The sequence below is a fragment of the Amaranthus tricolor genome, chromosome 1, assembly GCF_026212465.1.
Source record: "Amaranthus tricolor cultivar Red isolate AtriRed21 chromosome 1, ASM2621246v1, whole genome shotgun sequence".
Lineage (NCBI taxonomy): Eukaryota > Viridiplantae > Streptophyta > Magnoliopsida > Caryophyllales > Amaranthaceae > Amaranthus > Amaranthus tricolor.
Window position 1 is genome coordinate 10,142,337 of NC_080047.1, and position 27,656 is coordinate 10,169,992.

The 27,656-nt window shown below is 32.4% G+C and overlaps 3 protein-coding genes across 4 annotated transcripts; 1 reads left to right on the forward strand and 2 right to left on the reverse strand.

Moving 5' to 3' along the window:
* Positions 1-1,549: 1,549 nt before the first annotated feature.
* Positions 1,550-12,435, reverse strand: LOC130825141 (phosphatidylinositol 3,4,5-trisphosphate 3-phosphatase and protein-tyrosine-phosphatase PTEN2A). 2 transcript variants are annotated; one of them, XM_057690202.1, is made up of 13 exons: positions 12,181-12,435; positions 10,604-11,109; positions 7,847-7,948; positions 7,685-7,741; positions 6,028-6,093; positions 5,256-5,432; positions 5,036-5,122; positions 4,865-4,929; positions 4,705-4,781; positions 3,422-3,468; positions 2,945-3,075; positions 2,783-2,852; positions 1,550-2,372 (listed from the first exon to the last, which is right to left on the reverse strand). In XM_057690202.1, the coding sequence occupies exons 2-13, from the start codon at positions 11,027-11,029 to the stop codon at positions 1,839-1,841; spliced, it is 1,839 nt and encodes a 612-aa protein (XP_057546185.1). In that variant the 5' UTR covers positions 11,030-11,109; positions 12,181-12,435; the 3' UTR covers positions 1,550-1,838. The 2 variants fall into 2 exon arrangements, with proteins under 2 accessions (XP_057546185.1, XP_057546195.1); XM_057690212.1 differs by having other exon boundaries at positions 10,604-11,104; positions 12,181-12,362.
* A 1,409-nt stretch (positions 12,436-13,844) lies between these two features.
* LOC130825151 (cysteine proteinase mucunain-like) lies at positions 13,845-19,104 on the reverse strand. Its single transcript, XM_057690223.1, has 5 exons — positions 18,370-19,104; positions 15,099-15,334; positions 14,840-14,980; positions 14,289-14,741; positions 13,845-14,203 (listed from the first exon to the last, which is right to left on the reverse strand). Exons 1-5 carry the CDS (start codon positions 18,860-18,862, stop codon positions 14,135-14,137), a joined length of 1,392 nt encoding a protein of 463 aa, XP_057546206.1. The 5' UTR covers positions 18,863-19,104; the 3' UTR covers positions 13,845-14,134.
* A 7,343-nt stretch (positions 19,105-26,447) lies between these two features.
* LOC130825502 (uncharacterized mitochondrial protein AtMg00310-like) lies at positions 26,448-26,918 on the forward strand. The gene has a single exon (XM_057690792.1). The coding sequence runs from the start codon at positions 26,448-26,450 to the stop codon at positions 26,916-26,918; it is 471 nt and encodes a 156-aa protein (XP_057546775.1).
* Positions 26,919-27,656: the final 738 nt, after the last annotated feature.

Genomic DNA, 27,656 nt, shown 5'->3' on the forward strand with positions numbered 1-27,656 from the left:
ATGAATTTATTTAAATGTAACTAATAGTGAGTTTATTTTCAGCTGATGAAACAAATATTGATTTATCATTGACACAATTTTATAGTGTTGTAATGTATTGTCCATTAATGTATTAATTAAGTGTTTGATTGTATGGATGTAATAAGAAGGTGAGTTCAATTTTAAATAGGAAAATAATCCCAATAAATTACAAAATTCAAAATATAAAATTGATGCAAACTAAAAAAAACATAGAATATTTTAGTCATTACAAATTATCGTGTTAGACAGTCTAATTGAGAGATGCATCTTATATATGAGTTAAATAATTTATGTTATATATGTTATGAAAATATACTTGAAATAAGTAGATCTTTTAGTCATTAGTTGGATTTGCTTTTTTACTTTCCAGATTGGTACACCTGTGTGCCATGTTGTATGTTTAATGATGTACTTCTATTAGTTGAATATTTTTTAGGCCAACTTTTTTGCGGTTTTAATTTTGTGATTAAAAATACAAACTGTAATTTTTTAGGTTCAATTATTTTATAATTTTATAAAATTTTGGTGCCTAAGTCAAATGAAAAGCAATTTAATTTGATATTTCAATTATTTTTTAAAAATAATATTATCGACTCAAAGAAAACTTACATATATAAGTGTCATGTTCCGATTGGTATCTAGATTATACCCAACTTAAAGATGAAAAAATATGACAAACTCTGTTTCTATAATAGCTATACTCCTCTTTTCGATATGATAGCTTTTTGGAACAAATTTAACAATTAAAAAGTTGATAGTAATATTTTGCAGGATAAGGATAAGCCATATAAGAATTAATTTAATGGATGTTCTTGTAATCTTAACATCAAACTAAGTAAAACGGCTATACTTTGAGTGCACTCTACAATTTTTAGCCATTTGGTTTTATTGCTAACTTTTCTCAACGGCTATACTATGAGTCCTAGTCACAATAACAGATAATTCATTTATTCCGTTTTAGTCGCTACATTTGCATGGGCACGGAAATTAAGAAAAGTGATTAACTTACACTGTAGCTGATTGTTTACTTTATAGAGTAGTATTTTATTATTGTTAATTGAAAAAGAAAAAGGAAAAATAGGTTGTTAGGTTACTTTATAGAGTATAGTATATTATTTTATTATAGAGTATAGTGTAGGATAAAAATAGAGGTAGGTAGAACTTTAAATGATTGTTTTATTACTAAAAACGAAAATATAGCAAAGTAATATGAAATTGTAAAAAATAGAAAATGTAGCGGGTATTATGAAACGGAGAAAGTATATAGTACCAGTTTTCAAGGTATGACATTTTCCGACTCAGACAGGACATCATGTGTAGATTCCAAAAGACCACTCACATTGTATCTTCTTGAAAAATCTCCATTTTGTTGGATTCTGAAGCTCACCCTACATTGTGATAACCAATCTGCACTCATACATAGCCAAAAACATTGTCTTCCATGAGAGAAATCAAACACTTAAAGATGCACTGCCACTTTATAAGTTCTCGGCACACTTACTTACAAAACACCAATATGCACTCTACATGGCCAAAAACATTGTCTTCCATTATAAAACGTTTTTAATTGTAAATTTGAAGCAAAAGAAGAAAGATAAGTACATCCAAAAAACATATCTTACAAACTACACCAAGTAACAAACTTTTATCCCCAAATCCCAATTCACAATTGACAATGCAAGCCACAAAAACAATGGAACATAAATTGAACAGGGCACGAACTTCCTCAACCAAGGAAATGGTTTTGCTATGGTATGTATTTTCTTTTTATCAACAAATTTCTAAGCAACCAGCGACCAGCAACCGAGTCCCAATTGTCAGTCACTTTCATAATCTTCATCTCCGAAGGTAAATACAGAAGCGTCAGCTGCCATTGCCTTGAATTCACTAACCCCCTCGGTGTTGAGAGCTGGGAGAGCCGTTGCAGCACCCTCGGTTTTATAGTCTTTGAGTGAATGGCCCTCTGTCGAATCACCTTTACCAAGTGATACTTTTTCAACTTCACGTGCCAGACCGTCCACCTTCTGATTGGAAATGGTGTTGGTTTCAGAGGGAGGAGTAGTGGATTTCGCAGCTTCTACAGAAGAAGCTGCTTGAGCTTTTCTACCTCTTGACAAGCCTGATCCCTCGGATTCGTCATCTGAAAACACATCATCTTTGTCCTGCTGTTCGCTTTGGGCGTGACTTTGAGAGTCCTTGCCAGCTTCTGGACCAGAAGAAGGCTCATTCCCTGGCTTCTCACCAGGCTTCTGGGCCACATTTTCGGGATGGGGTGTTGTTGGACTTGGTGGAGTCCCATCATAGTCTACAAGGACAATCTCAACTTGGAATCCAGGGGATGGCAGTTTCCGCTGCATAAGTTCAAAAAGAAGAGTACAAAATCAGTCACCAGAAAGGATTTCATGATTTTGTCAATTAAGAGATCCATCAGAAACACAAATCAGTATCTGATATAATGTTTTCAACACATAGTACAAATATGCCGGTAACAGTCACGAGTGTGGTAACAGAATGGTGATGGAGTAACGGAAGTCATATGGTTATCGTTACGCCAATTATCGACTGAAAGCTTGAAGTATCCCTCGAAACGGCGCAAAGCGCAATTTTTTAACACGGGAAATACGGTTCATTTTTTTCTGAAAACTTTGCAATGCAATCGATGCAATGCGGCCGTAATTTTTGCGCTGTGAACATTATGAAAAAGCTACGGCTTACAAGTAAAATAAATTAACGAGTAATCTCCACAAGATATGGTCCTAACCTTGTCAAACCCATCCATATCACCAGTGTTCAAGATCTTTCTATTTTCTACCATAGTTGTGTTCAACCAACTGCAAGTAGTCAGAAAATCATATATAAGGATTTTATATCTCCATAAGAAGCACAAGAAACAGATGTTTCTGAAATAGGTAAGGAACCATACAAATAAAAGTCTCCTTGACGATCATGAAAATGGACTTTGAAATCACCAGACAATTCTGTTAACCCAGGTTCTCCTGGCAAAGCAAAGACCATTATCCCTTTCTTTGGTGCAGTAAACCAGAAATCCTCAGTCTGAAAAATCAAGTCTACAAGCTTAAATCCAAGTACAAATGATAGGACACATCATCATCATCATCATCATATCCAGTGTATCCCGCTCATAGAAATATGATCAGGGTTTGGGGAGGAAAGAATGACGGCAGCTCATACCCATAGAGGAGAGTGCGGTCAAAGAGTCCCTTGGCTCGAGAAAGGCCTTCAAAGAGAGAGAAACCTGCAACTTACAAATAGAACAAATAGAATACGTACAAATAACTAAAAATAAAGATAAAAGTAAAAGAGGTATAGAGCAATAATCAAATGAAAGTACACATCCACTTCAATTCATCTGAAATTCTAAAGACACCAGGTAACTCACCGTCAGATCCTTTGTTCTTGGATGTTTCTTCGTAGAGAACAAAACACCTGTCCTCAGCAAAGTAGAATAAGTATCAAATAGTTGATTGGAAATGCATGTAGAAATTGAAGAGTGCAGATGCAGAGTCTCAGATCACTCATATGGTGATTATGCAAACCATAACTATCATGCATCCAGCCTCAAAACTGACAAGTATATGATATTTCATAGAAAGGTCAGATTGTCAGAAAAGGTAATTAGGTAATTTAAGATCTCATTGTTTTCTCACTGTGACGGGTGAACTGTAAAGCAACGAAAGCAAACTGTTTCAGAATCAACACGCAGTAAATTTCATTAACATATCAAAATACACTTCAGCAGTGATACCCAAGCTATCATCGACAGTGAAAATTCGGTTTGCGGTTTGGGTGTTTCATAAAACCAAATCAAAACAAATTTAATTTGATTTTTGATATTCAATCAAAATCCAAACTAATTTGGTCACAATCCCAATCAAACCAACCAAAATAATTCGGTTTGATCCTTTCCAGTCCAATCCAAACCAAGTCCAAACAAAAATTATTTCAATTTTAAAATTTCCATTTGAAATCCAAATTATAAAACTTCCGAATCATATTTCTTATTTGATTTGGATTGATTTGGTTTACGATTTTATCCAAATAACTTTCAACCCTAATCATCGCTACCCAAGATGACTCTCATTATCGAGGATGCGATCCATATGCAACTTATTAAGCAATTAATTCTTGAGACTATACAGGCTCTTTCTAAATTAATGGAGATCACTTAGGAAAAAGACTGAAATACCATTCAAATAATGAAACTTGATGCATGTCACATGAAATATCATTGAAACAAAAAGAAGAATTTCAAACCACGTGACCAGAAAAACTAAAGACTGATTTATTAAAAGGACTTTTTTTTACCAAAAGTCGGCTAAATACGAATCAGCGAGACTAATTTTTTTTGTCAAAAGTACACATTATGAAAATTTTATCATAAAGGACACCTGTGGGCAGTAATCAAAAGAGAAAGTCAAATATTCGAGTGTTGATCTGCTTTTCTAAAACGTACCTTATATTTTGACAGAAAAATTATACAAAGGCGAGTTTTGGCAGTAAGTCCTAAAATAAATTATTTTTATAGGTAAAGATTACTGAAATCTTTCAGATATCATAAAATTCAAGCAAGTTATAGAAAGATTACATTTTCTGTGGAACAGGTCACAATTGCAGGACAGAGTATAACATTCAAAACAAAAAAAATACTAATGTACAACATACTGTTATGATCTGAGACAGTGATATGGGGCCTTATCCAATAAGGACACCTGTGGAGTCGAAACCCTCTAAGCATGCACCTGCAGGTAAAAGAGAAGCCAATGTAAGTGAAAGTACAGTTAATGTAAGAAACATTCATCAAAAACCACATGCAGTGTCATACCTACGGCCAGGCTGAATCTCGCCATTGAAGTACGTTAAGGTTCGTTCAAAGTATTTGACATACCTCTGCATAATATTCAATAGAAAAGGGATTAAATAAGGCTAAAAGAAAACACAGAACAGCTCATCAAGAGTACCATAACTTCATTAAGTTGATAGCAAAAAAACTGACAATCTGACTTGGAAGAACAAGAGCCTTTCCATCAAAACATCTTTTTTGATTATAGTAATCGATCGACTCCTCCGCGGTTGGGAAGAACTGTAGAAGTTTCACAGAGATCAGCTAGTTTTATAATTGGAGAACAAAATTCAGAAGTATAGTATAACTACAGAGCAACATAACAGAACTCTTTGATCCTCTTAAAAAGTGCAAGAGGTTTCTCGAGTCTCACCTTCAAGTATAAAAGAAGACTGGAAATCATTAAACCAGTCCGAGCCATTCCAGCCTTACAATGCACAACCACAACATTCTCTATGTCCTCTTTCAACCATGAGTAAGCACTTTGACAAAACGATAAAATGAGACGTATAGGAGGGCAATTATGGTCATCAAAAGGGCAACTAGCAACCTACACACAACAAAGCACATTATAGAAGAGTGTCAATGTAATTTAGATGGCCATCCATGTCAGTATGTCATTTCATAACAGAAACCAGAAATGTTATCGAAGCCTACAATTTCTCAGAGCCATCAGTGCCAACTGCCAAAAGTAATACACGTCAATCATCAAAATGTATATTGGATTGGTTGCCAGAAAGGATTTTGGCAATATGTATAAAAATTCAGATTGCAAAATATATTTGAACAGCTAAATTCTTTTTAGGAAAAAGTCACTCCCATACTCCAATCACATGGTATTAACTAACCACTTATGAAATTCAACAAATTTACACTTTGAGAACAGCAATACGAAACCTTACAGACAGAAGCAAATAGAAAGGCCAACAGCCTAGCAAGGCAGCTGCAAGTAAAAACCTTCTATTGAAAACCAATAAGTAGTTCATTTTCATGTAAATATGAGCAGAAAAAGATAGCACACGCATAAGACTGATAAACAAGAAACTTCCAGTATAATGATGAAAACAAATAATTACAGAACAAGTCAGGTCTACAAAGAAGTAACAAATACTTCAACTGTACAAAATTAGTCTTGTATAACACACCTTTCCTTCAAAAAGTGAGGCATCATATAATCTTTCAGAACAAAGATTGTAAACTTTGTACTTGTCCTGCAAGATGAAAGACCCACAGAAGTCAGATGATATTCAAAATATAATGAACAAGATTCAGGATTTCAAAGAGATGAAGTGACCAAATTGGAATTTTGATCTTTAATGTAATTTATCCTGTTTTGCAGAAAATCTAACCCTTCATTTACACGTCTAGAGGCTATAATGGCTAGCAGATATCGACATAAGCTTGCAGAAGTATCTAAAGAGGTTACAACAAAAAAAAAAAATCAATCTCTAAAAGTTCAGAAGAAATCGGATAGCAATAGAAAAAAAGGCAGAATTCCTCTCCCCCACACAAAAAAGAGCAGAAGATAACAGCAGTCACATCTTCCTGAAAACCTGCGCTAACATTTTCAACTGCCAAGTACATAAAAAGCTAAGTTATATGCAGACTGGCAAATGAATTGTCCATGATGAAAGAAAGGAACCTTCTTTAAAAAAAATATTTTAGTTATGAAATAGAGGACCAAAAACTGCTTAAAACACACTCTCTTCAAGGAACTCGGAATAAAATTCAACATGATAATGACACAACTATCATAGTTAAAAAAAGTCCAGGAGAATGAAGCTTTAACATTCTCATGTGGTTCTGCTTTGAAAAGTGATCATCTAAGGAGCATGGACAGAAAAACAGAAAAATAGTGGACAAGTGATCCATTAAACTAGCAGAAGAGGCCTGCAATGTATGCAATGACAAGCGCCAAGACAACCTAAACAGTGATAAATCAGTTACAAAACAGTATCTCAGATCAGGTAAAAAAAAAAACCCAAAATCGTTGGTAGCTAGAGCTATATAAGACAAACATTCAGTATGATAAAAGTGAGTACAGAACAGAAAACAGTATTCAAAGTGCACTTAGTTTATTCTTGGCTGAGGGGGTGTTCTCTTAAAACTTTAGAGGATAATCAGACCCCAGTTGATATCAATCACCAAAAACTAACATTCAGAGTCTGAATATATACCCATCCGCCTATCCCATTAAAACTTCCATATAAAAGGCTATATTCATTCTGATGGACATAGGTAGCAACACTTCTCAAGAAATTACAACATACAAGAGGTTCTTCATGTGCCTTTTTAGTAAACAACACAAGCACTTCAATAATTAATGTCACTTGAAAGTAAGGGAACAAACACAGGTTATATTTAATTTTGGAATTGATTATTATAACACACAAAGAACAATTCATATATCATCTGAAAGTTCAAAATTTTCACATCAGGCTGACATGATTTAGATTATTTCCATTTTGACCATTCAAAAACACTATCAGTAAGGATATTAGATTTTAACATTTTCACTTTAGGATCAAACAGCACAGCCCTACTAATCTTCCCAGGACAAAGTAACAGATGCTAATGGAATTAATGAATCGTCATGTTAGAAACTATGTAATTAGCATAAATGAAGCAATTTAGTGAATGTTGCAAAAGTTTATAGCATAGAAAATATGCAGTAGTGAATAAATCAATGCAGTAACAAAAAAAAAAAAAAAAAAAATCAACCAAACAAAACCTACATAAGAAACAGACCATGGTCAATGAGATAACTTTCAAAACTAGACATGACTAATTTTATCCGATTACCTTATGATGGCTTTCTAAAAAGCTGATCACATCCTCCATGTGATTACGGTATAAACCCTGCATCACATAATTGTTTGATTCATAAATTAACATACAGAAAGAAAGTAGGTGACAAAATTTGAATTGACTTTAAAAAATAAAGCAATCAAACAAGTATATGACCTCTACATATCCAAAAAAGCCAGAGCTCATATCACCAGCTGGAAATCCCATAGCAATAATGTTCTCCGTGATATATGTCATATCCAAATCATATCCATTTTCCTGTAGTGAAGCTAACATTATTAGAATCACAAAATAACAGTCATGCATTATTCATGAGAAAAGCAAAGAGACAGGAGAAATAAACTAGTAGGTCCCTCTCCACCCTGCCCCTAAGAAATGCAAGACTAATTCAATTACATTCAGTTTTAACCTTTACACTATGTTTGGATAGCAAATTAGGGGAGAAAAGAAAGGAAAGGAAGGGGAAGGGAAAGAAAGGAAAGGAAAGGAAAAGGGTAAGAGGGAGAGTGCATCTTGTTTATTTAGAAGGGAAGGGAAGGGAAAAAGAAGGAAAATGAGTGTTTTCCTTCCAAATCTTTCCACCTCAGGACAGATTATATTCTTAACAAAACTAGTCTATGTTTTCCCTCATACCCCTCCCCTTCAAATCCCTCCTCTCCCTTTTTGTAATTCAAACTAAAAATTCTCTATCCTTCCAGATCCCTCCCCTTTCTTTCCCTCCATTTCTCTCTATCCAAACATAGTGTTACTGAACTCCACTATATTTTGATTATGCTGAAAACATCACCAATGAGTAAAGTTTGAGAATTAAATCACAATTCACCGGAAAGAAGTATGCTCTAACTTCAGTGATAGAAGGAATACAAAGACCAATGAACATGTTAAGATCGAATATAGACTGCAAATTGAATATAAACCGCAAAATCATCCGTATTAATCGCAAAAGCCGTTTTGTGAATGCTACCAGAATCATAATCAAAACCGATTTAATAGAATATGTTCCTGAGAATAATCTTTACTCTTCCTAATTGGAGTCTTTTGCATTGCTTCCAAACAAAGTTGTCATTCTAGCTAAAGGTCTTCTAAAAGCATTACAACAATTATACTTGCTGGAATATCAATCACCAGAAGCCTTTTATCAGTGAAGAAGAATGATCGTGATCAAACGGTTGAGCACCCCTTTTCCCCAACGTATTGGGTAAAAAATTTAAGTCAATTTCCTAGGCCCTCAATGCTAGTCCACTAGTTTGAAGGTGAATCAACATATTTTCCACTCGAGTCTCTAGCATCAACTACACATTCCATCATCACAAAATATTGATTCCTAAAAAGTGTTAGTATTTTAGAGTTGTCAATTGTCATGGAGCAGCTGTGTTCTAAAAGAAATGTTCTGGTTGTGGTTGAAAATGATGCTCAAAGTTCAATGAAATGGCTAGAGTGGGGTTTGAGATGAGATTGCAACATGTTGGGTGGCATATCTGAAGAAGAGATAAATGGCAAGAGTTATATGTATTTGATCGGGCAGAGTTCTATATGGGTAAAGTAAATGGGGTGATTGATGTCTAAAGCCTTTATAACTCGGCCGATATGATAAAAAGAAACCTTATTCTAGCACTATGTGGCGCACATGGATTTTGTTGCCTAACCAAATATGAAATATATAAATATCATTTTGCTTCATATTCTCTCTCCAATTTGCAGTCTCATTTTTACCTAATAGTCGACCCCTCCACTTTATTGTATCTATGGAGTAAGCTATAAGGTAAGCATAATGATGATGTTACATTTAAACATTTTACATGTAACTTATTTAAACAAGAAAAAGAACGATCAACTTTCAATCAATCATCAAAGTAGAAAGATGGAAGTAGAAAAAATGCAAATGTTTTGATGTATGAAAAGGCATACCTTAAGGATAAAATTTAAAACAAAGATATAAGAACGGGTTAAGAGTTGCTAATTTTGAGGAAAAAGAGAAAATCATTTACGCTGGTTTGGACATGTGCAAAGACAGAGTATTAGTAAACAAGGGAAATAGAAAGTTGGAGCTCGAAAAGCTTAAAAAGAGAACAAGGAAGACCGAATATGACTTGGGGGACAAGATTAAAAAAGGATAAGAAGGTTCTAGACTTGCAAATTGAGATGGTAGAAAATCAAAATGAATGGAGAAGAATCCATGTGAACGACAGTTGGAACATATATAGTGGTTCACGTAACCGGCCCCAATATTTTGGGATTAAGGCTCTAATATTGGCATTGTTGTTGTGTACCATTAAAAATTAAAGAATGGAGAAATGTAATATGGACCTACTTTTGAATGAGTCCACTTCTGCATATATTTTGTAATCAAAAGCCACGCAGTAGCTAATTGCAAAATCAATCATCATAATCGAGATCTACATCAAGACTGTAAATATGTAAACAACAACAAACTAACTTGCATGATTCACAATGTTTGTTCACAGTTACATCAACGGTTACATCACTTGAAGAAACATTATTTCACAACTAAAACCACAAAAAAATATAAGTAATCAGAAAGATCCTCAAATGTAATGCTCAAATTTGAATATCAATTTTAGCATTTCACAACTCAAGCTCATAAAAGACTGAGGATATAAATACCTAAATTATGCATGACAGGATATAAAAACCTAAATTATGTAGAAGATTTTCTTAATTAGTAACCACTTCCATCATTAAATTATAATATAGGCATATATCTTCCTAACTAGCCCTTACTCAAAACATTGAGACTACGTTGCAAACTCGCAATACTTTGATATACTTTAATGAAATGAAAGATGGCGGATCACGTGAGAGGTTTCTGTTTTTAGATACTACCATTTAAAATCATAAAGGAAAGATGAGACTGGAAGCTTAATTCAATAAGATCAAACAAGGTGGAGTCACCTGATATCTTCTTTTGTTTTGGGAGACAACATGACGAGCCTTGACAGACACCGCCCTTGCTGCACTTTTAGATGTGTCAACCAATCCTCTGGTGATGGTTCCAAAAAAATTTGACTGAGAAGATCCAGCCTCAGCACCTTGTTCAGGTGTTGGCTCTCTAGGAGATAAACGTGAAGCTATTCCACTAGTAAACCGTGCAAAGGCTGATTTCGGAGAATTTTCAGTAGGTAATTCAGCTTGACCGCCAGCTGATGGTGTTGGAATTTTCAAACTTCTTGCCCATGATGATATCCCCAACATTGATTGCTTGGGCGATCCGTCAGTTGCAGCATTAACAGCATCTGTTGTAGTAGTAGGATGTGTATCTAAACTTTTGACAGGAGGTGTTTCAGGTGCCACTGACGAGTCCACAGGCCCAGCTTCCATTTTCGTCACGTGTTGTGTTTCAAATGCTCAAATCCCAAACATTAATAGTTTATTATTCAAGCTCCAATAATCAAACTGCCCTGAATTAGATGGGATAGAGGTAAAAATGAGTAAATACGAACAATACTGGTAGTTAATGACTTGGTTCAATTCCAAAGCAACAAACGCTTAGGAATATCTTCAAGTCACCCTTCCCCACTACTAAATTAACATGAAGAAATAGGAAGAAAGAAATAACATTAAAACATGGTTCTAACTTCTAGTGAGCGACTAACATTGTTTTTGGATTAGGAGTTAGAAAGAAAAGGAATGAGTAGAAATAATGGGAGGTCTCCCTTGGTTTGTTTAGGAGGGAAGAGAAGGGAAGCACATCAACTAACCTAGAAATTTAAACTTCCTAGGAAATGCAAAATGGATCGCTTTTAGTTAGCTATTCTTAGAGAAGTTAATCATCATGGTACCCCTTGGCCCTCGGTAACTAGAAAATTATGTGTCAATTGCAATTTCCAACGTGCTACCAAACACAAATCAATTTCCTAAGAATTGTACAAGGAAGGTATTTCCTCGGAAAAATTACTCCACGTCTCAACTAAGTTCCAATGTTAACCAAACGAGTCTTATTATCCTCCCAAATATCCACTTTCGGAGAGATTTGTTAATTATTAACTAAATTAAGGTAGTTAATCCCTTTAAAAATATCCCTTCTAAATCCCTCCCCTCCCAAAATTAACATCCAAACAAAGGAAAAAATATTTCATCGAATTCCTCCCCCTCCTTCGCCTCTAAATCCCTCCATCAAAACACAAAGGTAACAACAATTTTGCACCCTACGCAATCCACCTCAAAATCTCATCTATTGCAATTTTTATCTCAATGCGGAAGGTGGAATTTGTGAAAATGAAACGAAATGTGAGGTTGCCGATTCAGATCATCTTAGAACGAACTAATTTTAAAAATACGAAAAAAAAAACTATTCCAGAACAATATAGCTACCATTAACCCATGATAAAAATTACAAATATGCCACATTCAAATCAAGTTAAAAGCAGCAAGACAAATGATACTCATACGAAAACCAGGAACCCTAATAAATTAAATCAAAAATTTTAATAATCAAGATCTAATTAATCAAGAAAAAAGACGAAAAATACCTTTAGAGATTGAAGGTAATTTGAAAGGCGAAGATGATGATTGATTTGTTGGAGTAGTGAGGGTTTCAGAATTCAGAAGAGAGAGAAAGAAGAGAAAGTGTGTTATGTGTAAAACTTTTTTGGATGATCATGAAAACAAAAATGATACGCGCATGGTCACGTGCTACATGTGTCGGACGATTTGTGAGCCGTTCATTTCCTTGATGATCTTTGGTTGGGCTAGGATCTAGTAGTCATCAATGGCTGTTAATGCTTTTGAGCGGTGGAAGGATGGCACTATTGTACCCCTTGTTTTGGAAGTGTGATTAATGGATTTTAATAAGTCAAAAGATTTTTTTTTAAGAAAAATAAGTCAAAAGATTATTTGCCAAATGAAGCTTATTTTGTAAGTTGGCTTGTTATATTAATTGAGAGTATTGATTATTTTATTATTGTTGGTTGGATAAGTCGATTATTTTGAAAAATATTTACAAATCTTTAAATGGAACGGTCTCATAATCTGATTATTTCTATTTTAGTGATCTATGTACATTTAACCTATTAAAGTAATCACGTACAATAAGAAGTGATCATTAAAAAAAGAGCTAATTCTATGGACTAATATCATGGTGAGAACGTCTCTTACAAGACAAGCTGAAAATATTTGATAACGCGTAGATAATGAATATTGATTGTGGGCTTTTTATTTTAAAAAATGATCAACAAGTCAAAAAGTCTTTGAATAAAGTTGAGAAAACTTTTTTTTCATTTTACATAAAAGTCAACTTTTCACCCACTTAAAAATACACTTACCAAATAATTTCTTATGGGGCTTGGTTGGTAAATAAGAGAATTATATATTTCCCTAGTAAATCCAATTCAATGTATTTGATCTGAAAGCATATATTTCTATATAAATAGTAGCATATTGATTGCCACAGTTAAGGGTTATAGGTTTTAAGTTTTCAACACCCATTTTAGTTGATAGACTAACCAACTAAGCAACTTAGGCACCCTAACCAACCAAGCAACTTCAGCAGAGGCATCAACCATTGCTATATATTTTAAGCTTATGAGCTGAATCTGGATATTGTGCCTTGCCTTTTTGACTTTCATGATGCCAAGGACTTGCCTAAGTTAAAGGGCGGAACAAAGTTTTCTAAGGCCCAGTTTATTTTTTACAAACTTTTAAATTTGAGGCCTTCACAATTGAAGAAAAGGATTTTCTTGAACTAAAATTAAAACTCAACACAATTTCTAACTATATTAAGATTAATTTTATAAAAAATAACTTAAATGATTTGTTAAAAATTAAATTTTTATCTCTAATGTTAAGAAGGAAAAGAAAAGAAAACAATGGATGGAAATTTTTAAATAAGTATAAAAGTTTAAAAGACTAAAAAATAAAAAAATAAAATATTGATTATCTTAGGGATTATTGATGTTTAATAAATGGGTGAAAATCAAATGATGTAAGAGAAAACATTTTGGATTAAAAGGATTGCTTTGAAAACAAACAAAAGAAAGGAGAGAAAAAATTTAATTAATAAGATTTGATCTTATAACCATTGTCCATTGATATATTAAGTAAAACTACCACCAACTAGGACAATGTCTTATCGGACATTAGGATCATATCCATACTCAAGCCATAATGAGCTGAAGATATATTGAAACTTGGCAACTTTTCAATAATTCCTCCACATTCACAATATGCAACACACACTTCAGTATATCATCAAAGAAAATGTGCAATGTTCCATGTCATTAATATAGTTGATTGCCATAAATATAACAAGTACGAATTAGAAAATATATACAAAACCACCAAGCAAGAAGAAACAATGCATGGTCAAGAATCTGCATTTTTACTTAAATGAGATGAGAATCAGCCAACTTAGCAACTGTTGTCCCGCAGCACGATCTGGATGTTGCCTAAGTTGAGAAATCTTTTTTTGTTGCAATGTTAAGTGCTTTACAAAAAAGACAGCATCTTTGCAGGAGTACGCTTCATTGCCTTAACACTGAATGGGCTGTTCTTGCTCTGTAACGAAAAAGAAGAAGATATCAGCTCCAGAACTTCAAATAGACAATGGACGGATTTAGCAAGAGAAGTAATATGTGCTTACCGCATTGCAAGTACCCTTCTTAATGTTGCAGATGGGATAGTCATGGGGACAGCAGCTCGAGTTATCAGGACAGCAGACAGCAGACTCCAATGGGCAGCAACCCCAGGCAAAGCAGTAAGATCCGTACTCAAAGACACAGCAGCAGGTGGTAGCGGAAGGGCAGGAATAGTAAGAATCACAAGTTACAAGGGCTGAAGGTGGAGATGGTGGGGTCGGGCCTGGGTTTGGAGGATTCGCACTAGTTTTGACCGGGTAAGAGGCCTCAATGGCAATACCACACTTGCCGGAGCTCAAGTTCTTAGCATTCCTCTCAACCCTTATGTACCCATCCTCTCCCCAGTCAGCGCCCCAAGAATTCTTCACAAGCCAGTAATCTTTGCCATCCTCAGTGCCATAACCAACAGCTGTAACACCATGATCCACGTCCGATCCACAGTGTCCGGTGAAAACACCCTGCATTTGCAGACAATTACCATTAGTTTTCTTCAGAAGATGAAAACAGGATCACAGATTTAGTTGAGAAAAAATGCAATGATAGAGCATTTACATACCGACTGATATAACTGGAAGGCATAGCCACCGGCTTCAATAGCAACACTTACTGGCTGGTTGGCAACTGCCTTCTGCAATGCCTTCTCATCATTTTCAGGAACATCTTCAAATCCATCAATTGTGACAACCTTGGCATTCTTCTGCAGAAAAAAAAAAAAAAAAAAAAGGCAGAGTGAGTCAAGATGTCAATCTCGTAAAAAACACTTCTATAAGACAGTTAAACTGCTAAATTGATGATAGGTAAAACATGGTACAAACTTTGGCCTGATCACAAGTTCCGTCCTTCTGTTTATAAGGATAATCTGCTTCAGTATCAATGCCACCATTGTTTATAATGAATTGAAATGCGTAGTCCATAAGACCACCATCACATCCAGCGTTGAAAGAAGTGTCACAATCAACAAGTTCTTGTTCAGACAATGCAACCATATCCCCAGTAACGATTTGGTTTATTCCTTCCACGGCAGAAATTGCGGAGAAGGCCCAACAGCTCCCTTCATTTTAAAAAAGTAAAAAAGTCAGCAATGCCCAAACTTTATAATCTTCTGTCCATTCAATTTGTCTCATTTTTCTTTTTAGTCTGTTCCAATGAGTTTGTCCTATTTCTATCTTTGGATATGACTCCACCACTTTTACTCTTTATATCCACTCTTATTTCTAAATACTCCACAACTTTAAGTCACTACCCAATTTGCTAGTATCCGTGCCGAAAGCAAGTGGGGCTATTTGGTTGGGACAAAGGAGTAACTTATTACTCAACCAAACCTCTTGCTATCTCACATCTCTCATAATCAAGTTTTTTATAACCAAAGTTCTTATAGATAACAATTGGTAGTTTTTCTCGATCCCTTTAAATTAGCTCCAATTAATCCCAATATGTAAAACATTTACTTAGATGTAGCAAGAATGAAGGCTGAGGTGGTAAGCTAAAAGTAGTCTCCAAACAAATAACCATATCCTGAATGCAAACTAGTTACACAAATATCCCCGCAGAGTAGGTTACATGGAACTATGAATTTATAAAGAACGAATTAGATAGTGCAAGTTAAATAGAGTGTACAGTAAAGAGTGTAATTTAACAAAAGACAGATTTAAAATATTTAAATATGTACCGAATCCATATGAAACTTGAAAATTTGAAATCTTTAAGTTAAAAAATAAAAAAAATGAACCAAATAATCCAACTATCAAACTTATTTCAAAAGTAAGCATGCAATTCCCAAACCTGTTAGTAACTGCGAACAACATGCTCCACAAAAACAGGTCTAACTGCGAACAACTATTTTGTCTTTTTTGACCTGTTCGCAGTTAGTAACTGCGGACAGCCCCAAACCTCAGATTTAAGAATTTCACACTTACTTTTGGAATAAATTTGAAAGTTAGATTATTTGGTTATTTTTTTAATTTTTTGATTTAAAGATTTCCAAATTTCATGAAACTTATACGTACACAAATATCCTTTTTTACACCTGAAATGATATAATGATTTACAAAATGGGCACTTGGCAGGTACAGATACGTTAGACCACTACGAAATTAGTGGGGCATCTAAAATCTGGCCCTCATAACATAAAAGTGGAAACAATTATTCCCCTACGAGACCGTCTTTTTTAGAGACGTATCTCAAATCCAATCCGCTAAAGATTAATACCTATTTACCGCATTTTTAATGCCTACTCACATTATCCTTAATGCCTACTTACAATATTTTAAATGTCAACATATATATATTCTTAATATCTACATACAATATTTTAAAAAACATATATAATGGGTCAGTCCAATTAGAAATAATCTCTGAAACAACAATTTGTAAAGTGGAAAACAGAAAAAATTATAAAAAATTAGAAAGTACGAAGATATTTTCATGAAGGACCAGCCACAAAAAGATTCAAAATAAAGCTAACAGCACACTAGTATAATAGAGCCAATATTCGGCCCACCATACGGAAAATAATTCTATCAGCATCATTTTAAACATAAAGAGCTATTCCCAGCTCCTAAGAAACCTTAGGTACATACACCCCAGATTCTTTTCATCTTAAATGAATATTAATATGAATTAAATCTAAATTTAATTCAGAATAGTAAATTCATTTAAGAGAAGAACAGGTGCTTGAATGGAGTATTACTCCGTCTCTATAAATTTATCCCTTTTGATCTTTGTGTTTGGATTAGATAAGGCAAAGTCTTAAAAAAACGACAGAGTATTAATTATAGGTGATAATAAAATAAATCACATAGGAGTACTCTGTTTTTGTTTTTAATGCAGAAAATAAATTATCTTAACCCGACATATGGTGATGAAAGCAGACAAAATTCATTTACTTATTCAATAATAAAGTATAACCAAATATATTTAAAGGCATTAACCTTACATGCTTACCAATGCAATTCAGATGCTTTATTTCTCTTAATGTATATTAATAATAGTTATAAAATGTGAAATACATCACATTTGTTGACTTTTTATCTCTAATCACTCTTTCCTCATCGACATATTATACTCAAGCTTTATACTTTCTTCAATCAACAAGAACGTAGATTCAATCAAATGAGTGAGCATTCAACCATATACTTATAATAATCCTATGAATAACTGAAATTAATCTAATTAATTGAGGCTTTATTCTCTTTAAATTTCCAAAAAAATTAAGCAAGAACAAGAACAATTCAAACAAAAAAATCGGAAGAAAAACAATTCAACAAAAGTTTAAACCAGTTCAGCAGAATCAGAATATGACAACCACTGATGTTCAACCAAATACGAACACATATACAATCTTCTAAAAACTCCATTACGTTACATACTTCAATATAAATACTCACATAATCGTGGTGTTTTTATTTCTATTAGTATTTTTATTAGAAGATTAATATATGGAAATAAAAACTCCATGATGAAAGTAAAGTAATGTTTTTAGGTGAAAAATTACAAGATTCCAAATAAAAGTAGCCACTCGTAACTCATAAGCAAACAAATGAAAGTACTCCTAAATCCTAATAGTCTGTTTCCCCTCTTTCGACGAAATATCCTACTTTCACAAAACAACAAAACAAGGTTGTTCTGAGTTTTTCGCCTTTTCAAATTGTGGACAAATATTTTCTTAATACCTGTCCTAAATTTCTAACTTTTTCGATAAAAGATTAACTTTTGTTAAATTTACATTATTATTACTTATTATGACAATTTTTTTATTATACAAACGCTGTGATCACTCGTATGCGCATACATTTTAAAAATTTATTTGAAATGAGTAACTTAATTTTCATCGATCACATGAAAAATTTAAAAGCTTCGAATCATCATAAAACTTAAAAAGAATGTGTCTAAAAAAAGCCGAAAATTCAAAGTCACAATTGCGGAATTTCCCAAAGAACAAATTACAAATCAAAAAAACTTGTACTTCTAATTCTAATTAAAATGATCAACAACAATAATTTTTAAAAAAAATTAATTTAAATTATAGTAAATCTACAAAATCAAAATTCATAAACAGTAAACAGATAGCAAAGAAAGTGAAATTACCGCACTGTCCTTGATCTTTGATGGAAGCAACAGCACCTTTCTCTCTCCAATCAACAGATTCCGGCAAATTATCACCTTCCTTAAATGCATACCGATCACTCTTTAATTTCGTCTTAGACAGCGATCTCATTGAAGATTTTCTCGTCTTCTTCCCTAGGTAAATAGATCTAAACTCATCATTAGTCAAATCAGCGAACTTATTAAGCCCTAATTTAAAAGTTTGTGATTCATCAGAATTATGTTGATCTATTAAATTCAAGTTATCCTTGAAGATTTCAAATCTCCTCTCCTTTTCTCCCAACGCATTGTAATTCTTACGGTGTTTAACTAGCCATGACTCGTAAATTTGCATCACCTCGGCATCGGTCCTCGCCGATGATGATACGATGTTGTGGTTGCGATCGTAGGTGATGATCGACCTGTCAATGGCAAAAGAGAGAGAAAGGAGGGAGAGGAATATGAGGAGAGAGAAAAAGGGTTTAGGAGACGCCATTTTTGTTGGAGAAAATGAGAAAAGAGGGAAATGAAGTTTGCGAGGGGAAATGGATCAAGGGAGAGTTTATATAGAAAAGAGATTAGTCGAGAGACTTAAGCGGAGAGATGAATAGAGATTTAAGAGTATAGTACTGTAATCCTATTAATCTGATCTGGGATTAGACTTATTTATCGATCGATGCCTTTTAATTTGTTACGTTGCGCTTATAAATAGACACAAAGAAAAAGTAGATACTACATATGTGATGTTACTAATGATAGGGGAATATAGCGTCGGATCTAATGTTTTGTGGGTACGAGGCAAAATGAAAAAAAAAATTATCTTATAAATTTTTAAAAATGTAAAACTAAATTAAGTAATTAAAAAAACATCTCAATTGGAAAATTTGCAAGAAAATTTAACTTCTAACATATAGCCTAGTTCAACACATTGCATCATCCCATATAAGATATCATTAAATCTAACATAAGTAGAAACAAAAAAAAATAATGTAGGACGTTATTGAATCCACTTATCCCACACTTACTAGTACTATAATACTAAACAAAATTTCTAAAAGTGTTTGGTAAATAATTTTTAATTTTTTTTAATTGGTTTTTAGCTATTGACCTTTTTAGTTGGTTTTGGCTATTGACTTTTTAGTTGATTAAAATGTGTAAAAATCAGTTTGGTTGGCTTTTTATTGACCTATTTTTCTTTAATAAAAGTCAATACTCAATACATAATTTTACTAAACATCAGCTTAAAAATGACTTATCTAGCTAGCTTAAAAGCCAACAAAATAAATAAATACTTTTAAATTTTCAGCTAATCAAACAAGCCAGTTATTTCATTAAGAAAATGTGTTAATCATCTTGTGCATAACTTATATTAAAGATATATTTGACTTAATGGTTGTTTTGGTGATAGGTTGAATTAGATATATTACACTAAGTCACTAACATTAATTAGGTAAAGATTATGGCCCCCGGTGCATAAAAGACGTTTTTCTTATACTCCTACCATTCATTTTTTTGTAATATTTAGTTAGCAACTTAGCATAGTTAAAATATTAATAATTATAATTATGTATTGGATTATGTAAAAATTAAAATATAATCATACACATATTAAAATTTAGGAAAAGTTTATCCACATATTACTCTATCAAAGAGTGTTTTGACGCTCAAAAGCTCATTCCATGCTTTGCTTCATTGTTATTATAGTGTTGAATTTTCAAATTTAAATGTTATAATAATGATGATAATAATAATATCTATAATAAATAAAAGCCTTTCGTTTTCGTATGAATGATAGAACTTCATTTTTTAATTTGTATTGTGACTCTTGATGAACTTAATAGACTTAATAAGATTTGCATGGTATTCATTAAATGTAGCTATTCCCTCCGTTTCTTTTTGTTCTTCCCATTTACTTTTTGCGCAGTTTTCAATGCAAATTTTAAACCTCAATATCTCTAAATACACATAATAAAAAATTATAAAAGATACACAATAAAAAAGTATACATTAAGAAGAATCTGACGAGATCTCACATTGGATGTATTTTATCTTCTAAATATGTGTCAAAAACATTAATTAAATTTCTCTCTGCTTAAGGTGGAATATTCCAAAAAGAAGAACATTTGAGAACGAAGGGAGTATTATTTAAAAGCATTGATTTTTACTCAATATAGCTATTATTTAAAGTTTAAGGTATTATTAAATTAACAATTGTAGGTTGTTCCCAGAAAATTCAAATAACAAGTCCCTTGATTACCTTCATTAAATTCTTTGAAAACCATAGTATATGATTATTATTAATAATGTGAAAAGTTTAGATTACTCTATAAATTCTACTATATATTTATCAAGTTTCAAGACAAGACGAAAGAATATCATTTTTTTCATACCTCAACTTTATTCTAAAAATGTTATAATTTCGTTTATGTCATATTGTTATTTGTATCCAAAGAAGTTTACTTACTTAATTTGGTTTTGGTGTTTATATATATGATGATAAAGGATGATGAGTTTTGTTGTTTTATTTGTTTGCTATAAGTGGTATTTTTTTAATTTACTTTATTCTTCTTATATCGATACACTAATTGTTAGATTGAGAATAATAAATTTGCAATTTGGTACAATTTAAATGTGTGTGTAAGTTATTATTAGTTTTTTATATTATACCTTTTTTGGTGTAGGAATTGCAATGCAATCAAATACATCTAAAACAATTTGAATTTATGAAACTGCATTTTTAATAATGAAATTTTTTTATGAAAATAATATAAAACACATTCTTATTGGTTTGTTTTAATATTCTGTCATGATTCCATGATTTATTTTGGATTATTTGGTGCTAAATCATGGTTCTTTTATTGTAGAAAAACATCGTTTTATTGTTCATAAGTTATTGCTAATATTTGAATGTCCTTTGACTCTTAGTTTCAATCAGATCTTCATTGTAGAAGAGGTTTATAATCAAGAAAACTAAGCCATATGATTCATGAATTATATATTGATTTTTAATTTTTTATGTATAATAATTAAATAGTAAATAAGTTTTTTTTGGGATAATAAAATAATACAATTTAATTGTCTTTATCGTTACTTATGTATTTATATATACATAAACGTGTTGTTATTGTTTAATCATGTTTCATTACTTAAACCCCTTTTTTGTATTTTAGCAACATTAATTTAAAATATTTTATAAATCTGTGATAACAAATCTTATAAATACCGTACATAACACGGATAAGTACCTAATAAGTATAATAAAATCGAGAAATATATAACGACACACTAAGGGATAGAAGAGTAATGTGTGATGGGGCGTTATCATTTTATATATTAAATGATGTGATATATCATCATATATGGAAATTAATATTATGTTTCCCATTTTCCATCATTGGTGACTTTTGCAGAATAACACAAAATGCAAGATATTGTATTTGGAAGGTTTAGTTTAAACTTTCGATCAAGAGAATTTTTCAATATTAAACATAGTCATTATAGATGGATTATAAATAAGGTATGTTATTTAAGATATATTTATATTTCTCTTGGCCTCTTAAAGCTTGTCTATACTGCACGCAATTTGGGGCCTAAGAAAATCATCATTGTTTCAAGATGACGTCTGGGAAAAACATTTAAAATCTATTGTTAATTACATTTAGGTTTCTTATAATTAAAATTTGCCATTACAACACACTATTCTTATTTTTAAATTTTATTTCTTTTTGTCTCATGGACAGACATTAACACTATGTTTGGACAACAAATAAAAAATCATCTATCATTTAAATTTTTTTTCAATCTTTTCTATTTATTTCTCATTATATAAACATCCTGTAAAAATTAAAAATATATTTTATCTCATATATTAAACATGTGTCCCTGTGCATTATTGTTATTACAATACTTTTAATAAAGTGATGTTATCTACACATTTGATGGGAAAGTATATAAATTCTCACCCAACTCTTTATCATGTGAGTTATGACCAACTGACCAAATGGGTTGCAAACTTAAACAATGCAATTATTTGCATATAAAAGATAGGATATTAATATTAGGATATCGATGTAGTAACATGCAGAGAGTAAGGAGAAGTATCGTCCTCATCCCACAAGCTAATGGATCAACTGCTCTATGTCTGAGATATTATCACACTTTTTTTTTTTTAATCTATTTTATTTATTTTAATACAATTTTCTTTAATAAAAATATCCTTATTACTTGTTTTTATTCTAATCTACCCATTTTAACTTTCTTAATATTATTCACATATTTTAAATGATTTTACCATTTCTTAATCTGTATGAAATATTAACATACAACTAATAATAGGAGAAATTTACAACCAAAATTTTCCCACCATATTCATTGGTTGGGCAAGTTTTCCTCATCATCTAGCAAACTAAATTCTTATTTCTTACCCTCTTTTTATCACTGAAATGTGAGATTTAAAAACCCGAGCTTTTTAGGATAGTCGTACAAAATTTGTGTTATTTTGAATTTAACTGATTTAATAAAAATGTATTGGATTAAATGAATATAGTGAAAATTATAAGTTGACTGCACTAAATTGAATGAACTAAATTGATCAAGGGTCTAAACTCAACAAATATATTGTGTTCACCTCGCCTTAATATATATTTTATTTAAGAATTAAATGTATTAGGACTTTTATATAGTTGGTGCATTGAAATCATCATTTAACGTCTATTTTCTAATAATATTTATTATGAATTTGTGGGAAGTCATAATAAATAAGAAATTTAATTAGAATTTTTTTCCTAAATTTTTTTCTGATAAATACAAACTATAAATTAAGTCAATTGGATTTTAAAAATATTAGCCGTATAACATGTACTTCCTCCGTTCTTTTTTGTTCTTCCTGTTTACTTTTTGCACTGTGTTCAAAACAAACTTTAAACTTCAATATCTCTACATACACATGATAAAAAATCATAAAAATACATAACAAAAAAGTATACATTAAGACGAATCTAACGACATTTCACATGGATATATTTTATCTTTTAAATATGTGTCAAAGCCATAAATCGAATTTTTCTCTCCTTAGGCTGAAATATTCTAAATGGAAAGAACATTAGAAAACAACGGGGTTATATCTTTTTATCCAATTTAAAAATGATATTATAATATAAAAATAAATTAAATACAAAATTATTAACTAACCCGATAAATTTAAATATTATTATAGCCAACGTTAGTTATCAAATAATAGTTAAATACTTCTATGTAGTAACAATAATTGATAACACCAATAATGATAAGGATAAGTAATAAATATAAGCAATTGCAATAAATAATTCACTCTCCGTTCTTTAAAGAAATTCTCATTTATCATTGTGAGGTATTTTATTTGTTATTCACATAAAGAATCTTTCTATATAACAAATTTCGGACAAAATTATCATATTCATCCTTATTTTAATATTTTAATAATATTTATAGTCCTGTATATATTTTACTATCTTTATTTTAATATTTTTATATCGTTTATAGTCTCCACACGCTTCTCACTAATTTTATGGGGTGTTTGGTTCTTAGCTTTTTGCTTAGCTTTTTATTTGGCTTGTTAGTTGGTCAAAGAGCTAAAAAAGGTGTTTGATGATGGTTTTTAAAGCAGTTGAAAAACTGGATTTAAGCCAAAATGAAAAAGCCGCTTCAGTTAGCTTTTTTGGTTGGCTTTTGATTTGTTGGCCTACTTTTTCTCTAATAAACAACTAACAGCCAATACTAAATTTACCAATCATTTCTACTTATAGCTAGTTTTTTCAACTAACTTAAAAGCCAACAAAAACAGTCAACATTTCCAACTAATCAAACAAGTTAACTAAAAAAGCTAACAGCCAACAACCGATTGCAAAACACCCCTGTAAAATAGTTTGTTTATTAGTTGTGGTGCTCATATTTTTTCCACTAATTTTCTTTTAATATTTTTTTAAGGTTTGTAATTCTTACTTTACTTCATCAAATTTATTATTCAATAAGAAAATATATCAATTATCTAAAAAATTTTATTTTTATTAATTCTTTTGAATATTCCTTATGAAAATGTTTTAAGAAACGAATTAATGGAGTACGAATTAGCAGTAAGATATAGTCTAAGTCAAAATTCAAAACAATAACAATAATTGTAGTGGCATAATTTAGTGTTTGTTGCAACAGTAGTTCGTCTATGTGACTCTGTCTAAGCCTAATTTGTATTTATTGAAGCTGTAAACCTAAAACTAGATATATGTAATTGCAGTTAACAGTAAAAATTTGACTTAACCTCTTACATCATTCGCTGGAATATTATGGGATGTTTGGCAATTACTATTGGTTGTTAGATGTTCGTTTTTTGGTTGATTTGTTTGACCAACTGAAAATATTAGTTGTTTTTGTTGGCTTTAAAGTTAAATAAAAAAGCTAGCTATTTGTGGAGATGTTTGATAAATTTGAGTATTGATAGTTGGCTGTTTATTAGATAAAAAGTGGGTTAACAAGCCAAAAGTCAACAAAAAAAGCAAGCTGGAGCAACTTTTTCATTTTGGTCTAAAAGTTACATTTTCAACTGCTTTAAAAATCATTTACTAAATATTTTTTTTAACTGTTTGACCAATCAATAAGTCAAAAGCCAAAAGTCATAAAAACCAATTACATAGCCATCCACTAAAGGTGTTTGTCACATGGGATTTCAAGGAGGGATTTGAGGGAACGAGACTTGGTCTAAAAATGTCCAAGTTTTTATTTGATTAAAGGGAACGAAAAAATGTCTTGAGAGGAGGATAGTGTTTAATTTGAGACTTTCATTGTTATAATCTTTCATCCAAGTTCATAACATAACAAACAAACGATAAGACTTTTTTATTTTAAAAATCTCATATTAAAATCTTGCAAGTCCTATTCCCTTGCTCGTCCTTTCTCTAAAGATGATGTTATAGCCGGCTTAGAGTCCATGCACCCTTGTAAGTCTCCGGATCCGGATAGATTTCCTGCTCTCTTTTATAAGCATCATTGGGATATTGTGGGAAATGATATTTGTGACATGGTTTTGGGTTTTCTCAATATAGGCATTATGATTAAGGGCTTAATCATACTATTGTGGTTCTTATTCCTAAAGTTCCAAACCCCATTGAGATGAAAGATTTGAGGTCTATTAGTTTATGCAATGTTTCTTACAAGTTGATTTCGAAGGCTCTTGCTAATAGGCTCAAGATTATTCTTCCTCAAATTATTGATGACAACCAAAGTGCCTCTGTTCCAGGTCGATTGATTTTAGATGATATTCTCCTGTCATCTGAAGTCTTCCACTTTATGCAACATAATCAAGCCAAAAAATTGGGATATATGGCTCTTAAGTTGGATATGAGCAAGGTGTACGATAGAATTGAATGGGATTTTTTAGCTTGTGTCATAGAAAAAATGGGGTTTCCTTCTGTTTGGATCAGTAGGATCATGTTTTGTGTCTCGACGGTATCTTATTCGTTTTTGGTCAATGGCGAGTTGTCTGATCATGTGATTCCGGAGCGTGGTCTTTGTCAGGGGGACCCTATCTCCCCATATCTTTTCTTTTTGTGTGCCGAAGGTTTAGGGGCTATGATGAACAAAGCCCTTAGAGATAAAGTTATTCATGGCATATCTATAGCCCGAGGTGCCCCTAAGGTTTCGCATCTTTTCTTCGCTGATGATTGTATGATTTTCGCCCGTGCTTGTTGTAAAGAAGCCCTGATTATTAAGGAGATTCTTGCTCGTTATGAGAGGTTGTTAGGGCAACAGATTAATCGGGATAAAAGCGAAGTTTCTTTTAATAAACGGCTTGAAAGGCAGGTGAGATATCAGGTTCGTGGTGTTCTAGGTATCAAAGAAGTTCTCAGTCATGACAAATACTTGGGGCTTCCGACTGTTTTCTTCAGGTCAAAAAAATTCTCTTTTGCGGGGCTTAGGGATCCTATTTGGAAAAATCTTCAAGGTTGGAAGGAGAAGCTTCTTTCCAAAGCTGGTAATGAAGTTCTTATTAAAGTTGTAGTCCATTCCAACTTACACTATGAGCTGTTTTAAGCTTCCCATTACTTTCTGTCATGAGGTTGAGAGTATTATTCAAAATTTTTGGTGGGGTACTTCGAGTTCAGATGTTGGCATTCTGTGGAAAGCTTGAAAGCAGGTGTGTTGTCCTAAATAAATGCGATGGAGGTTTGGGTTTCAAGGACATTGAAAATCTTAATGATGCGTTATCAGCAAAACAGTTTTGGAGGCTTCATTGTGTTCCCAATTCTCTTTTTGCTTGGGCTTTGAAGGTCAAGTATTTTCCGGACGTGTCTATTTGGGAGTCTTTAGTCGGTCATAATCCCAGTTATGTGTGGAGGAGTATTTGGAGTGTTCGACATATTGTCGATAAAGGGTCTCGTTGGTGTATTGGGGATGGTAAATGCATTCAGATTTGGAAAGACTCTTGGGTTGCTGGATTTGGATCTGGAAAGATCATTTCTCCTCGCCACGGCCTTAATGATAGTGCTATTGATGTGACTATAGTGCTCAATACTTCTTTTTGATAATGCATTCGGATTTGATATTCTTTTTGATCCTGTTTCTAGAGTTTGGCGGAAGGATCTCGTCGAAGAGCTCTTTCTTCCTACTGATGTGACTATAGTGCTCAATGTAGGAAAGTTAACATATTTAGGATACTTAGAAATATTCTTTAACATATTTAGGATATTCAGTAATATTCTTATTCTGTATTTATTTTCTTACCTTTCTTAGTTTCATAGCTGTGTATATATTTTGACATTGGCCATTGATCAAATTTAATACAAGAAGTATTCAAATCCTAATTCCTGTTTTACTACCTTGTTTCATGGTATCAGAGCCGAAAGGTGTTCCAGGGCTGTCGAACATTTTTTGGCCTCATCATTTACCTTTATTATTCTAAACCTTACCTTACCTATGGCTGATTCCGAAATTACAGAAAACCAAACTTTAACCATGGCACAGATGGAGCATGTGCTTCGCCTGTTTCAACAGATAAACAAAACCAACAAACTTGAACCAGAACCAGAACCAGAACACTCAATACCAGATCTAAAAGTATCTGAAAAATTAACCTACCACAACTATACAAAATGGTGCAAACTAATGCACATAGCCTTAGACAGCAGAGGACGGCTCAAACACATCATTGCCGCCCCCCCCCCCCCCCCCACATCTGCAAATCCAAGTTACAGACAATGGAGACAAAGAGATCCGATAGTTCTTTCATGGATTATCACAAATATTGACTCTGATCTAGTTAA